Here is a 16,821-nt window from a genome sequence, read left to right on the forward strand (position 1 = left end):
AATTATTTCTGTAATTACCAATTTCATTTAAATTAAAATAAATTTCTTTACAATCACATGACACTTATTTCAAATACAACAAACACAACGAAATACACACATCCACATGCATTTTTATTAAACTGGCTATTGTAATATAAATATTCCACACTTAGTGTGTAGATGGTATGTCATAAATTGCCAGGAAGACACATTACCAGTGACAGGGTCCTACACACAGCCATACTCAAACCAAAACGAGTCGTCAGATTTTTGTGATGCTGTTGAAATGTCCAAAAGTGGAGCACTGTATCGGTGACGCATTGGTACTTTTTTCTTGTTAGCTAAAGGCGGTTTGCCAGCTGCACGATTATTATCTGCTCTAAAAACTACTGGTGATGCATCTGCGTCCAAAATTTCCATTGAAGAACTCTTTTTCCTATGTAGTTTTCCTGATGATTCGTTGGAAAGTTCGTCGGAGCTTCGACTCTTTGGCAAAGACATGCTCTTCTGTGCTGATGATACACTGGGACCATCCGTCATTTTCACAGGCATATAACGCTTTATAATGGGGATGGAAGAGTCACTACGCCGTTGTTTGAGATTGGGCTTAGCTTGCTGGTGAGTAAGATAAGATTTTCTATTGTATCCAGGACTAGTGGACATGCGAGGTGGTAATGGAGGACTAACACCATCACTTAAACTTGGTGAACCACTGTTACTATTATTGTTGTTGTTGTTTCCATTGCTGTTTAAGTTAAGTTCAGTGTGTCCCAAGCTGTAGTTAGAACGCTTTAGTGAGCTGGAGTGGGACGCTTCAGAATCTGTTTGTGATAGCTGGGACCACTGAGAGTACATTCCTCCTTTAAGACTGCCGTCTGATTCCAAGGATAGTATGGGTGAGGAACGTTGGAGGAATCTTGGCATTTCAATATTGTCCGATCGTGGCTGGAAACTATCACTTTGTCTTTTGTTCACTACTGGCTCAGGACCACTTCCAGAATAGGTAGCCATTGCTGAGTGCATCTCCACATATTTGCGCTACAAAATAATACAGAACATTAAATACACCAGTCATCCAGTACAATGTATAAGCAAACACATAGCAGCAAATTCAGTACTGAGAATACAACTCCTTATCCAAGCTCTCATCCACAAATATACAATAATTATTGAGCTACTTACTCTTGACTTGGGAGTCTTGTTACTTTCCATCAGGAAATCTTCCAGTGTCATAACAGAGTCAGAGTGTAACAACGAAGCATTGCCACTTGAGTACGTATTTCGTCGGCCTTTCGGACTGACCTCAACATTATGCACGGCTCCCATCATGTCAGCATCAGAGTTCTTTGATGATGAAGAGTGTGGGCTGCCCAAGGGATCAGGTAGGACAGAGAAACGAGTGCTTGTGGATGGTGAAATTGATGAATTGCTTGTGGTGGTTGTAACTCCACTACTTTCAGGATTTTCCAGCACCTTTGTTCCACCAGCCTGCAACCAGATACATGTACACAAGTGTGTTACAGTGGGTAATAGCTATATACTGACTTTAAATCGTCCTTTAATCCTTCTCAGGCTTCTTTTTAACACTCCTTTCTTTTTTCTATAAAATACAAAATGTAAATAATGGGTACAGTATTGGTGTAGGTAGCGTAACTGGTTTCGTCTGAGTTTTTCAATCTCCACTTCTAGGACTTGTCTCTGGTGTGACTGCACCTGTTGTGCCAATCTTAGCTTCTCTTGTTCAAGTTCTCCCAATTTGTCACTATGGAAACAACATATCATATTTGCCCACACACATGCTCACACACACACACACACGCACACACACAGAGGATCATACAAACCTGTATAGCTTTTCCTCTTCAAGACATTGGTCCTTAGTCTCTAGTGTTTTCAACAGCAATTCTTGGTTCTGTACAATAAAAAAAATCTCAGCACATAAAAAAATTGTAGAAACAATAAAGATTACCTGTGCAAGTAGTTTGTTGGTTTGCTGGAGAAGCTGTTTATTCTCTTCTTCAAGTGTACGGATCAGCTGTTCTTGCATCTGTAGTACATGAACCAGGGAATGAATGATACAATATTGAGATGGTTACTTTATCCTATACCTCAACACGGTCAGACAATTTGTTATTCTGTGCCTCCAGCTCCAACACCAGCTGTTTGTTCTCCATCATCTCATGAAGGATGGTGTTGTTCTAAATAATAACACAAGTAAGTATATACTTTCTGTACTCACCAATATTCACCTCTTCTTGAACTGCTCTCATCTTTTCTCTAACTCTTGTCAACTCCTTAGCCTTTTCTTTTAGTTTAGTCACCTCAGAATCACTCAAACCACCGTATTTTGATGAAGAAGATTCCCTGGAGACAAAAGGTTTGTTTAATAAAGCTGTTTAAGATATAGTACATACACTATACCTGCGTAAACTATTGTGGCCTAAATTCTTTGCATACTGTTTTAATTTTTCATTTTGTTTTCTTGTTGATTGAAGCTCTTCCATCAGTTTAGTTGAATTAGTGGTAACCTGTTCTAATCTTCCCTCCAATACTTGTATCCGATCCTCCTTATTAGCCAAGCTCTGAGCAAATGCTTCACCTCTCTTGCTCTCAAGCTGCTTTTGTTTCTCTTCTGACGTGGAGCCTTCCCTCTCCTTGCGCAGTTGCTCCCTCAGTTTGGCCATTTCACTCTTCAAATGACTAACATGGGTTCTCTCAGCCTTCAATTCCTATAAAAAATGCCAAAATCTTAATACACAAATAACAATTCACAAACATTCACAAGGCCTACTTTATTCCACGGACTGGACTGGACTGGACTGGTGGACTGAGCTGGGAACAGCTTTTAAACAATAATCCAGGAATTATCCATCTCTTGCAACACTGGAGACACCACTATCGAGCTATAACTGCTGCTGCTGGTGGCTCTTCCTTACAAATCAAGACACTAGCACATGCACTAATTAATTAGAATACACGTACGATACATGCCGTTATAACAGTGATACAGCGTGATAAAGGCTATTCTTGTAGCGTAGATGTTTTCCTTTGTTGTTTTAGCACTAGTGTTACAGCTGTAGAGATGAGCCAGTAATTATTCTTAGCAGGTAGCTAGGTGGCTCCACCAGGCAAGGTGATGGGGCCCTGTGATGTGCGCCGTGATGGGGCTATGCAAATAATCTGACTCATCACTACAACCCCAACGCTAGTGTTAAGTACTGAAGCAACAAAGGAAAACATGTACGCTACAACAATAGCCTCCGTCACGCTTTATCACTGCGAGTACACGTGTATTGTAAGTGTATTCTAATTGATTAGTGCATGCGCTAGTGCCATCTGACTTGTAAGGAAGAGAAGTACCAGCAGTTATAGCTCGATAGTGGTGTCTCCAGTGTTGCAAGAGATGGATAATGCCTGGATTATTGTTTAAAGCTGTTTTCAGCTCAGTCCACCAGTCCAGTCCAGTCCAGTCCAGTCCAGTCCAGTCCAGTCCAGTCCGTGGAATAAAGTAGGCCCATCCAGTACTATGTAACATAAATTTTACTTACATCTCGTAGTTTTGATGCATCTTTACGATCCAGCAGAACAACTGACGCTCTCTTAGACTTGTTGCTGCTGTCTGTCTCTTCTGGTCCAGGACTGCCATTGCTCTTATTGAACACATCCATGTTCTCCAGTTCTCTGTTGTAACTCTCTAACCTTAACAACTTTGCCTTGACGGCCCTAGACAACCATTTTGCCAATAAACGCGTGTACGTGTGTGCACCAATTACATACATTTCAGATCTAGTCAGGATGTTATCTGGACTTCTGGGTGGTGGGATTGGAGCACCTATAAAACAACACACTATATGTATCACCAAACAGGTGTACTATACATATAGCCAGTCCAAACTAATACAATATATACTCTAATATAGTTTCTAACCATGTATTACCATTTGGTGTTGGTGGTACTGCTTCACGGCCCTCACCAGATGACCTCGGCTCGTGCTGCTGTGATTTATCCAACTGCTCATTCAAAACTTGCATGTCTACCTCTCTGTATTAAACAATCAACAATCATACAGTGATGGCTGTACAACAGTACATGCTCACATTCTCTCCTTGGCAAGTTGTATTTTAGCAGACTCCATCATTAGTTCTTGCACTCGTTGTATCTCTTCATCCTTTTCTTCTTCCAATCTCTCAATAGTAGCCATCAACTCAGCATTGGTGTTAGTCAGTATTTCTATAGTGGAAGAGAAGCAACCACATGCACATTCAGGCAGACAGATTGACACCACACATGCATGTGCTCGCACACAATTTCCACTTACTGAGGTTATCCTCAATTTCTTGCTGACTTGATAGTTTCTCCTCGAGAGCTGTCTTGCTATCCATCAACAATGCATGTTGCTGTTTCAGCTCCTCAATGGTCCCTTCACTCTCCTCAAGCTTCTGTTCAAACTCCTTTGTGGACTCCTTCAACTTGTCATACTTGTTTGCCTTGCTAACAGCTGTTTCATACTCCTGGATAAACAGGTTTTTAACAGGTTTACAAAACTGCTGTCATACATTAGGGAATTTGACTACATAATATTATTACAGTAGATTCTTGGCTATCTGACTTGTTTGTATAGAAGAATATAATTTACGTATGTTCTATTAGAGTATTTGAATGAGGTTCTGTATACAAATTAATGGTCTCACTTATCTGAACACTTTTGAGACTACCAAGGATCTATACATTGAGCTGGTTTGGTACCTCTTTCAGTTTGAATATTTCTTTCTTGTCTTCGTGACTTTGTGTGTTCAATTTTTTGTTAATTCTTTCCAATTCTGCCAGTTTGGCTTGTGAGTGTCGCAAAGACTCTAATGATTTTTCCATTTCCTTTGTCTCTTTTTCCAATCGCTGCAATTTGGCCTTAGCTGCCCTACACACATAAAATAAAAGGAGAAACTTTTAAAAAATGATACATCTACAGTAATTGTAGCGTACATTTCAGACTCAGATACTCGTGGTGGACTGACTATTGTTGGGACAGAGGCTACAGGATTGTATGAACGCTTCTGCTCCAAATCTGCTGTCAATGAAGCTATCTGTTCAGCACTGTATGGAAGACAACAATAAACTACATGTCATCAAATTAAAACGAAAAATAAGAAATTAAGTTGGATTAGGGATTAAAGCAGCACAACAAGGGAATAACAAAAAGTAGCAAAACAAGAGATGTTGCCTAATGCCTATACCTACAGATATACTTCAACCAGTCATGGTTTACTGACATACACATACATATATGTGTAGATCATTACATAGTTTTAAGCATTTGATAGAGTGTACCTTCTCTGGACATCCAATTCCAGTTGGGCATTCTTTGCAATCAGAGAATCAGTGAGTTTCTGATCTTCCTCATGTTGCTAAGGACAGCAGTATATACATAATGAACATTTTAAGTCGATTAAGACAGCTACAATGAGTGACTTATCAAGTGTATGTTCTATTAGAGTAATCAGCAATACTTCAGGGACTATTTCGCATCCTTATAATTAGTTGCCTAACAAAGACCAATAAATAAGAAATTTCTGTAGGATATATATTTTATAGTTATAACACGCTAATGAGGGATATGACTAAAATATACTCACGATTCATGAGAGCACACAGTGCTCAAGTGAGAGTGCATATGTTTAATCATATCCAAAGTAATCGTGTTATAACTGTTATATTCTTCACCCCAGTAGATGAAATGATTATAGATAGCAATTTATAGTGAAACAGCAGCTGTTGAAGATCAAAATCAGTAGAAATCCTTGATGGATCAGACGTTTTAGACTCTTTAGCAGTGCCACGCCCATCTACTTGCGATTAGTGAGTTGTCCACAAAGGAGACAAGAGTTCATCGAAAATCCTTTTCCTTGCTCTGGTGAATGATTCTAGGTGTTATTAGAAACTTGCTTACCGTTTAGATGAGGATTTTGCGGAATGTGTGAAGTTACACCATATATGGTAAGCGTAGCCACAAAGTGTGGTATGTCACTTATATACCACAGCGCGGCGCTTTTGATCTCAACCACAGATGTGGTATATATATGCTAGCTATGATCATAATGCCAAATAAGATAGATACTAATCTGATACCCAGCAGCAAATTTATTGGTACAGATACCAACAATTGCATACATGGCTATATTCTACTATACTACTTGCATTTATTGACATAAGTGTTTCTGAGAAAATATACACACCTTCCAAGTTAACTACGCATGACTGCTCTATTAGAAAATTTTATTAAACAGTGACTGTTCTATTAGAGTATCTTGATTGCAAACAGTTTCAGTTATTCAATGTTTAACCCTTAAACCAGAAAACTGGATTTGACAAAAAACAAATTGAAAACACACAATACTTTCATGAAGTGGGAAGTTCTGTGTTGGATGGACACGATGACCATTTACACCAAAATTTAACGGTATGATGGTGTTTATCGTTTTAGATAGTTTTTGTTATGGAAATTAGTTTTACAAGGGATGCATGTGATCCAGTTTACTGGATTATGCATTTTCATTGCTTGTGTTTTATAAAACAGCTGCAGGTTTAAGGGTTAACAAAGCAAATCCTGCACTTTTTTTAATGCTAGAATAATGCTCAACACCATTTCGAGCTTAAGTTTTATTGGCATACCGAATAGTCGGGTTGTTAAGCGCATGCATCTGTTAAGCGCATACACTTTCTTGTAATTAACCATAGATGATAAGCGCACATTGGCAAATGCGACGATAAAGCTACACACAGCAAGAAACGTCAAGAAAACCCAAGAGTACTGAAAAATTAATGTCTCAAGTACTTACGTCCCCCTTGAGGTCCCCCTTCGCTATGTATACAGCAAATCAGCCATCTGGATACGGATAATCTTGTTTGTCCCGAAGGATTTCACCCAGAAATGGAGTCAAATATTCTTACACACTGGCGTGGCGACTATTAGCTACTCTCACAATGTGGTGATTCAGTGTTACACTCACCACAATTATTTATTAAGCGAATGCGCCTAACAGATACTATGGTTTTTACAAAAAGTTTTCTCCGAAAATTATAAGTGCATGCGCTTAACAACCCGACTTTATGGTAATATTTATGATGATGACAATCAGCTGTGTACCGGCTCTGATTCAATACTGATCTGATTATTGGTGGGACACTAATAAGCAACACTTCTTAATCCTTGGATTTCAACAATGTTGCTCTATTGTACTGACAATGAGAAGTAACTTACTGTTGTATATGTTTCTGTTTGTGCCTTTAGTGAAGCATTCTCCTCCTGAACTACACCTGTGATACAGCATCACCATAATATACTCTGTGTTGTGTTAACAGTGCTACCCTTATATAAAGACAGTTACATGTGCACCTTTGCAACTGATGCATATAAACATGACATACTGTATTTCCTCATATAAAACCCACATTCGAATAAATGCCTGTCTCAATTATAAGCCGGAGGGTTTCAGAAAATAAACACCTGGTCTCAAATATAGGCCTGGGCTATCAATGGAGTCTACTGTGTAAATGTTAATGATGGCTTTAATATTTTACCTTGCTGCTTCAACATTAAGTTTAGAAGGGATAAAGGAGCTACGAGTAATCACTTGAGTGGTCCGAACAAGTCCATGTACATGCAGATATGTAACTGTATTCTAATCATTTCCACCACTAGTTATATAGTCAACACACTACATAAAGGTTTTCTTATAGTGCGTTTACACTAGTAGCTCCAGCTCGGTGCGGTACAGCATGGTACGTTTTAAGTGCACGCTTACATTGGTAAGGAAATAACTGTGCTGGGCAAGTTTATACATAAGCACGTGATGGCTAAAGTATCATCCTACGAGATGCTCTCGCCGTTTTCAAGCTCATTTCAAACTGTTGCTGTCGTACAAGTTACCAGCAATCCGTTTGAGGGACAATATCAGCGGCTACTACTCGATGGACAGCTAATTTCAAGTTGCACGTGGTAACTGGACTTTGTTTCACATTTGGCCATGGTAGAAGCCATCGTATTTACGTACAGCAGCCAAGGATATAGCAAGGTTTGTTTCAATTTGTCTACCGTGCCGTGCCGTGCCGAACCAGCACGGTTGAAGTAGCAGGGCCAGGCGAGCCCGGCACGTAACAGTTTGGCTCAGATCGATACCCATTTACACTAGCAAAATTAAGCGTACCGTGCCATGCTGTGCCGTACCGTGCCCAACTGCTAGTGTAAACGCACTAAATATAAGTTTACTGTTACACTATTATTGACATTCCATCATGACTCGCATTCGTTTAAATGCCAGGCATCACTCAGACCTATCCAAAATAAACAATACCTGGTCTCAAATAAAAGTACTATTTGTTTATAGGCCGGGGTCAAAAAGATGAGAAGGAAATAAAAGAAAGGGCTTTTATATGAAGAATACAGCACAATATTATATTGCACACACACACGCACGCACGCACGCACGCACGCACGCACGCACGCACGCACGCACGCACGCACGCACGCACACACACACACACACACACACACACACACACACACACACTTACTAAGTAATAGTGCTTTATGCTTCAGGGATTGAAGCTCATCTTCCAACATGGCCTTAGCTTCAATGGCAGCTTCCTTGCTTTGTTTAAGTACCTTCAATCTGGCTTGTAGCTTGCTGACTTCTTCCATTCGTTCTTTTTGATTGGTTAGTTCATTTTGTAGCTTATCTACTCTACTAGCCTAATACAAAAGTTTAAACCTACAATAATTGTGTGCACGTAAATTAGCATTACCTTGACTTTAAGTATTTCCACTTCTTCTTTTAGTTTTATTACTTCCTTTTTATCTTCATGACCTTGCTCATAAAGTCTTTTATTTGTCTTTTCAAGTTCTGTTAATTTGGCTTGCGTGTGCCTCAAAGATTCAACATTCTTTTCCATTTCACGTGTCTCCTTCTCAAGTCTCAACAGCTTTGCTTTAGCAACCCTAAAACACCAAATGCTTGGTGGGCAATAAATAGAATAACTATCTCACATGTCCGCTTCACTCATTTCAACACTCAGACTAGTTTCCACTGAGGTGTTCACCATCTCTATAACACATTAGTTATACACATTAACACTTGCTGAGTGACTATACAATGGTTTGTTAGTACTGAATGTTCTAATTTGATAAATGACAGTGTTAATTAATAAATTGAACATAACCAACATTGTTTACATGTACCTTGTGTTTCATAAAAGTGGAGATGCAAAGCCATAAGTTGATTCTCACAGAGTTTGACCCCAAAAAAATCTAAGTTCCACCTCAGCGCCCAGTACACAATAAGAAATAAACACACTAGCTTAGGCCTTAAGATGTTTGTAGGTAGGTTTAAACAAAACTATTTTCTCACAGCTTCCAGATCTACAAATAAACAAATATCTGTACAAATAAAAGAGAGAATTTTGAAGTGCACGATGATCAAGAGAGATTGGGATTGTTGCAGGTGTCTATGGGCTCACCTCTAGTGCTAACACTACAACAAATGAGATGGTTGTTTACAATAACATTGTGACTGTCCCAGTTATTTGTACAGTGCACCAAGGCATAAACTACCAAAATTTAAATATGACTTATCAGAAATTTAGACAATCCTGTGTACGTTTCTTATTTTTCCTCTGTACAGTAGCATTTTCACATTGTAAAACAATTGGATTCCACTTCAGTGATAAAAAGTGATCAGGAGAAGCCAAATTTTAATTCAAAATTCACTAGTATGGCTGTGCTCATGATAAGCACTAAATAGAAATTTTGCTCGATTTTTACAATCTTCTCAGGTAAATGCTGATAACTTATGAACAGAAACCAAATTGAAAAAAATTGATCAATAATCATACAGTACAATAGTACTGTATAGTAGGGACGATGAAGGTGTGGGCGTGGTCCACGAAGAAAACTCTACCCAAAATCATCTTCAGAAATCTTTCACAGCCATTTCACAGCATTGGTCAGGTATAAACAAGCCCAAACATGTCTTCAGAACGACCGGAAACGTTTCTGACGAGGTACTACGAAATTTAAAAATATATTATATTATTTTAGCGAATTTTCTATTTTCTACTGCCTCACTGCCTGCCTCACTGATGCGTTCAGTCAAGGTTAGCAGAAAACTGGCTACAGCTATAGCCTTGCTTCTTCGGCAGAAACGTTTCGAATTTTGCGGAGAAAAAACCTTTCACAATATTAAATACCTACAATGCGTGCGCTATTGTCTTACTGTTTTATCTTTGATCCTTCTTTCTCGTGGCCATCTCTCATGGGTACGGCTTCCATCAAAGCACGCACACCACAGCGCCCCAACATATTGGAATAAACGTGTAGCATAATTATAGCAAGCACGTGATTTTAATGTTGGGATACACCTCGGGATATGCTGCTGCCTGTTTAACATCGCCACTACACGCGTAAGGATGGGTTGCTTTGGCTCAAAAGTGGTTTCTTCTCCGAGTTTAAAAACCGGTTGTATATGGCGCCTCTCTACAGACTCTATGGGTAGCTTTCCCAGAGTACTTTTCAGGTGTACTACAACTGAAAAATACCGTAGTAGGCCTCATAGGCTCGCGTATCTCGTCGTCTAGAAAGTGGGCATGACCCATACTTACGCAAACTAAAGTAAGAGCAGCCCTGAGGCTATGTTGAGAGAATTAGTGGAAAATAATACTGTAGACACACTATAAAACAGTTGAAAAGATACTTCCGTGGGTAATGTGTTGTTTAAAGCGGTTTGTTAAAAATCCGCATCCTTAGGAACGTTTAGCTGTGTATTTCGAGAATTGCAGAGGGGAGGTGAATTACTAAATACGGTTAGCTATTCAATAAAATTTACAAAAAAGTACACAAACAAGTGCAAGAAAAAATTAGGAATTTTCCATATGAGTAGGGACTGCAGCAATAAAAAGCACTGAAACAAGTCGCTGAGACAAAACACAACTGAATGATTGCATTTTAATCTCTACTTTAACCTGCTATGATGTATGGTTAAAGTAGAGATTAAAATGCAATCATTCAGTTGTGTTTTGTCTCAGCGGCTTGTTTCAGTGCTTTTTATTGCTGCAGTCCCTACTCATATGGAAAATTCCTAATTTTTTCTTGCACTTGTAATAATTTAGCATCCTCTTGGGAAACAGGCTATGATAAATGGAATGCATTTAATTAGTTTTTGAAACCACAGTAGCGTTTTTACAAAATTGCCTAAAAATGACATATTATTCACATTTTATTTAAAAACAATTTCACAAATTTGATCAATAACTTTTATGAAGGTATCAAAGAGATTTCATATGGCACATAGCTTTTGAAGTTTTGATGTAAAATGTAAAAGTAGTAGCAAAAAATGTAAAAACAGGTCTTTATATGATATCCACTAATTGATTGGTGTTTCCATGGCAACTATGGGTGCAAATGTTAGGTAACAGTGGTAATGTCACTCTATACACAAATGACACATTTGAGGATGTTCAAGCTGGCACAAGTAGCCGTGAACTCATTCACTGGTATCTAGTTTCAAACTACAGTATGGTGTATCGAAATTAGATATCATCCAGATAGTGGTTATAAGATTAGATCAATAACACTACAGCAACAGTACAAACACTAGCTGCCAGTTTGTGGCCAGTGGGTGCAGCTATCACTTAACATGTGGCATTCTTTAACAGGTTGGGCAGACAAAACTGACAATAAAATTAAACCACAGCCAACCATTGTGGCTAATGTAATCCACTCAAGTTAAAGACCTCATCTAATTGTCTCAAAACTAACATACCATGAAACTGACAATGAATTCCACTTTATGTTATGAAGCAACGAAATAAGACAAAAAAAAAATCTGTTAGAGTTATACTTATAAAATCTGTAAAAAAAAAAAACTTGCCAGAAAGAACTTCAAGATATTTGGCCTCTTCAGTAAATAAACATAAATTTTGTGTAGACTTTATTGGCATTACTTTCAAGGCAACTGGTCGGGCCCATAGTGTTTGTTTGACCACAAACAAAACTACACTAAATCCAATGTTGTATTCATGTGTACTTCCTAACAGCAAGAGCCTGTACTATCTATTCATTTCATACTAACCAGAGTTTCTCCCTCGCTCTTCTTCAAGTTGTAAGGTCAACAGTGTCACTCGATCTTGTAAACTCTGACCCTCCAGTTCCAGTTGAGCATTCTGTGCTAGTATATCTTCGACTCTTTTCTGGTCCATCTTCTTCTCCTGCAGACAACAACAAAATACAGTGAAATGTGTCATCCCATTACTGTAGGTCCTAAACACAACAAAAGTACATGCCTTTTATGACCTCTAACATACCATTGAAACTTTGGTAGCTACTTTAAAAGATCTCCATTACAAAAACAAAGATTTTGGACCCTACATGTATGACTCCATACATTTTCATCCCCAAAAGAGGAAACTTGTAATTATGAACAAGCAAGCAGAAGTCCATTTTAGTATTTGTCAAACCAAATGCTCTTTTGAAAATATATCCAAATGTATCATGAGGTTCATTGGCTAGTACATAATGCACTCAGCATTTCATTGGGAGTGTAACAGCTAAGCAGTACATAAGATTGTGATAATTATAAATATTTCTTGATTACAACATATATGGCGTCACAACTCACAAGTACAATATGGCTACAATGGACAAATATATATACAGGCGCCTGTATATATATTTGTCCACCAAATATTGTGCAGCGCTTTTATGGAGTAAAAATTTGATCAATCATATTTCGGCCAGGGTAACAGATATCAAAATCTAAACAACTAAGACAAAAACTAAAATAAATAAGTTTTTATCACATTTCGGGTAGTGTTTGAGGTAACAGAGAGGTTCCACTGTAATGTTGTACATGTGTATAGTTTACATTTTTCGAGTGAGAAAGCATTTGTTGTTTTCAAAACTATTAAATTACCAACAACACACAAATTCAAGAGCCAAACAAACAATTAGCTTGTAATGATTGGTGTGGACCTCTGGATGGTTCAAAGGACAAGCCATTAGTTTTAATGCTGTTAATGTCCTGCCAAATTTATCATCAGAATGATATACACGAAAAACAGCTGTGTATTTAAAATTGTGTTAAAATTTTTACCTCATTCACAGAATCCAGTTGAACTTTAAAGGCAGCATTATCAACACACATGTCATCTGTGGGAGAAAGAGCAGTTAGTGCAGATGCTTGTATCATTACTATCATTAATTTAAAAACATTTGTAGCACACAAACTCACCAAAATCCAGCAATTTTTTCTCAACAGAATGGACCTTTTCTTCTAACAGTAATTTGGTCTCAGCCATGAGTTCATTTTGCTGCTTTAAATCCTGTTGTCAAGTAAGAAGATTAAATTTATAAAGATTTGTGAACAATAGGAAGTGTTTTAACTAACAGCTATTTTCTTTTTAAGGTATTCCATGTCTTCAATCTTCTGTTTATATTTCAATACATCATTCTCCAATCTGTCACAGCGTGTTGCTCGAACTCTTAAGGCTTCCACCTCATCCCGATAGCTGCGTGCACACCGTGCCTCCTCCATCAGAGTACGCTTCTAAAATAAACAAAGAGACACAGTAAAAGTGGCTGTGAAATTACTTCGTGGTGGGTTTAACATTCACTCAATGTCTTCATGATTTCATACAATTGATGCTTATTACTTCAGCTAAACAATTACAGTTAACATTAATCATCTTGACAACAGCTGACATAATGTAAAAGCTTAAATTTATGAAGAAAAAAAAATGGGCCACTGACTTTGACATGCAGACAGTGTCATACATGTGTTCATCATATACACTCCTTATGCACACAGATAACAACAGACCTCTTGTTGAAGCTTATGAGCATTGTTCCGTACTTGTTCCAACTCATCTTTAGTTTCAGCGATTATCTCATTTTTCCTATCACTACACAGTGGACACACATGTAGTGGACACACGTAATCCATACAAACACAACATTACGGAACCCCCAATGTAGCGGACATTTGGGATCTATTCATTTTTAATATGATAATAAATAGTCACTCTTAATTTGTAGACAAGAAGCAGGAAGCCAAATACAAATTATTGAGGTTTGTTTATTAAGTTCTTAATTTGGAGAATCCTTTAAGAAGACTGTCAAGGTCCCACTATAAACCAACAATTAACACACATTTCAGTATTCATGGTCAAACATTGTGATCTAATAGCAAGTGATATACAACTTGAGTGATTAATATAATAGACAGTAAAGGAGCCCCTTTGTTGTCTCAAATATATTTTATGGCCATATATCAACCTGAAAGGCAGTGTGTAAAATTAGTGATGGTACAGATATATGTACTACAGTTACGTACACTACAAATATCAGGGGATTGAATACATCTAGAGATTTACAATCTCAGAGTGTTATAAGAGTGTCATACTTAAAGGTGGCTCTCTTAAAGTTGCTACAATTGCAATTTTATCAATAGATACCAGAGCTCCATTTAATATCACACATACAGTAATACACATCTGCAGTGGTATAATCATGACACAAGATGCATGTGCAAATCAACCCTTAAAAATTTTTTTCCACTAAACTACTAGACTAAATGTGCTATTATCACCTCAAACAAAATCATAGTGTCTCTTGTGCAATAGCCATGAAGACTGCTTAAAATATTCATATATAGGCATATACACTACATTTCCATATTGCACCAAAAGGTACAACATGTATTATGTCTTCTGCTATCAAAACAGGTTACATAGTGGTTTGAATCTCCTCTACCACAATAAACTCAGTTTTCGCAGGTGCTTCCATTTGTGTTACATTGTGGCAGCAACGTGTATACAATTTATAAATAGTAACATACACTTGGTCCTGAAGCATCCGTAGCTTTCCCTTTGTCTCCATTAATTCTTGGCTGAGACTTGGTCCTTGGATTAATGGGCTGTACAATAGCGACGAACGTGTGCTAGCCACTTCACTCGTACTGCCATCAGCACTCATCGCTGACATCTACACAACAAACACACACAGTTTACTTGGCAGTAAAAAGACTCTCCTGTAGCTAAAGGTGTTTATTCATACCTGTTGTGCCTTGAAGAAATCTCTTTCTTGTGTTAGCTCAATGACAGCCTAATTAACAAACAATACAACATGAATCTGACAATCTAGCAGATGTTTTGTCTAAGCACAAATGGTTCAATGACTGAATGGTGTACCTCATAATGTCTATCTCTTTCTTTAGCTACCCGCTGTAGATAAAGGTAGACTTGTCGACATAATGCCTCCACATTACTACAAGAAACATTTTAAACCAATGAATATCCAGTACTAGTTTACCCTTACACCTAGCTACACACATAGCTTGAGATGTAACTAGTCTAGTGCCCACAACACATGAATACACCCTCTTAGTGGTGAATTATTAGATGCTTACGATTTGGGAAGATCTTCTAGCTCTGTCCAATCCACAGAACAGACATATTCAGTAGTATCAGTGATCTAGGGGATACGACATTAAATGAACAACAAATAAACAAGCAACAACATAATTCACTATATAAGGCATAAACATAAACAACATCCCACCAAAAAGTACACACACTGTTGTACCAACCTGTTGTATATGTGCCACCAGTGCATGTTGTTGTGTTAACTCCATCCCTTTCATCTTCTCAATGAGGGGTCCCTTCCCTTCACACATCACCACACAGCCCAAAAGCAACATCATAAGCTTTTCCATCTCATCCAAACTGTAGTCTATACAATTAGTGACAGGAAAGAGAAATGAAAACTGTTACATCACACAGAGGACAAGCATCCTCAGACAAGCATCCTCAGACAATAGTACATGGCAACCTGGACACTTCAGAGATATCCAAAAATTTGAAATTCTCAATTCAATAGGTTTTCACATTTACACTATACTTACCCCCTTCAGGTTCCTGGCTTATAACTGTCACATTTGGTAGAGGAGTTATGACTAGAAACTGTAGGGAATTCTAAACAAATCAGAAAACATACATAAATTCAATGACATCAAAATTAACTCAATGGTAATAAAATTGATTGTAACATTAAAACGTTTACTTAACCCCACCACTGCAGTACACTATAATTCACCTCGTAAAAGTGTAGAATCCTTTGTAGAAGTAGCTGAAGATTTTGTAGTCTTAATTGTAAGTCATCATCAATTGTACGATTAACTTTACTCATTGTATATGTCTCTGGATCACTGTTAAAAAAAATCTGTACTTTTTTTTAACTACAAACACCACCACACTTACACAGCATGCATAACTTCGTTGAGCAATATCCCATCTGCCAGATCTGTGACCGTATTGACCGTTGGAAAGTCATCAAATGTCATGACCTGGTTTTATAAATACAAGTGTTTATATAAAGGCGGTATGACTACAACTAAACGCTATCTTTAACACACAAAAGGGCACCATACTCTACAATATGCCGACTTACCCAGGCCACGAGCGGCGATTCCATGTACTGTTCCGCCTTATTCATCTTGTATTTTTCTACAAATAGCCTGTCGGCGTATTTTCTACTGGCAAACATTTGAGTACGCCGTTACAAATAAATTCGCACAAACATTCACCAATCTCAGGTCACTAGCCTTCACACGTAATTACGTTAAAGCGAATACATAGCAAGTCACTAATCGAGACATTTCAATTACCGTAAACACACTTACCGACTCTCGTCACTCGAATTTTCTCAGCCATTGGTGTCATCAGAAAACGGAAGATTACTCACAAACACGGGAAATTCAATTTCAGTAAACACCGCGAAATAAAGCAAAGCGGAT

At 38.0% G+C, this 16,821-nt stretch overlaps 1 protein-coding gene across 3 annotated transcripts; it reads right to left on the bottom strand.

The window, feature by feature from the left end:
* Positions 1-21: 21 nt before the first annotated feature.
* On the bottom strand, positions 22-16,774 carry LOC136267953 (girdin-like). 3 transcript variants are annotated; one of them, XM_066063166.1, is made up of 36 exons: positions 16,708-16,774; positions 16,476-16,557; positions 16,286-16,371; positions 16,122-16,233; positions 15,931-16,000; positions 15,616-15,758; positions 15,436-15,500; positions 15,218-15,293; positions 15,084-15,131; positions 14,866-15,011; positions 13,849-13,930; positions 13,417-13,575; positions 13,261-13,351; positions 13,123-13,178; positions 12,103-12,238; positions 9,024-9,081; positions 8,783-8,975; positions 8,552-8,729; positions 7,239-7,294; positions 5,309-5,385; positions 4,964-5,074; positions 4,730-4,898; positions 4,302-4,494; positions 4,081-4,213; positions 3,921-4,024; positions 3,760-3,814; positions 3,531-3,705; positions 2,404-2,711; positions 2,232-2,346; positions 2,091-2,180; positions 1,952-2,029; positions 1,827-1,894; positions 1,637-1,744; positions 1,528-1,582; positions 1,165-1,470; positions 22-1,020 (listed from the first exon to the last, which is right to left on the bottom strand). In XM_066063166.1, the coding sequence occupies exons 2-36, from the start codon at positions 16,518-16,520 to the stop codon at positions 211-213; spliced, it is 4,755 nt and encodes a 1,584-aa protein (XP_065919238.1). In that variant the 5' UTR covers positions 16,521-16,557; positions 16,708-16,774; the 3' UTR covers positions 22-210. The 3 variants fall into 3 exon arrangements, with proteins under 3 accessions (XP_065919238.1, XP_065919239.1, XP_065919237.1); XM_066063167.1 differs by having other exon boundaries at positions 16,476-16,560; positions 16,708-16,735; XM_066063165.1 differs by lacking the exon at positions 16,708-16,774 and having other exon boundaries at positions 16,476-16,655.
* Positions 16,775-16,821: the final 47 nt, after the last annotated feature.

This window comes from Dysidea avara, chromosome 10 (assembly GCF_963678975.1).
Source record: "Dysidea avara chromosome 10, odDysAvar1.4, whole genome shotgun sequence".
Taxonomy (NCBI): domain Eukaryota; kingdom Metazoa; phylum Porifera; class Demospongiae; order Dictyoceratida; family Dysideidae; genus Dysidea; species Dysidea avara.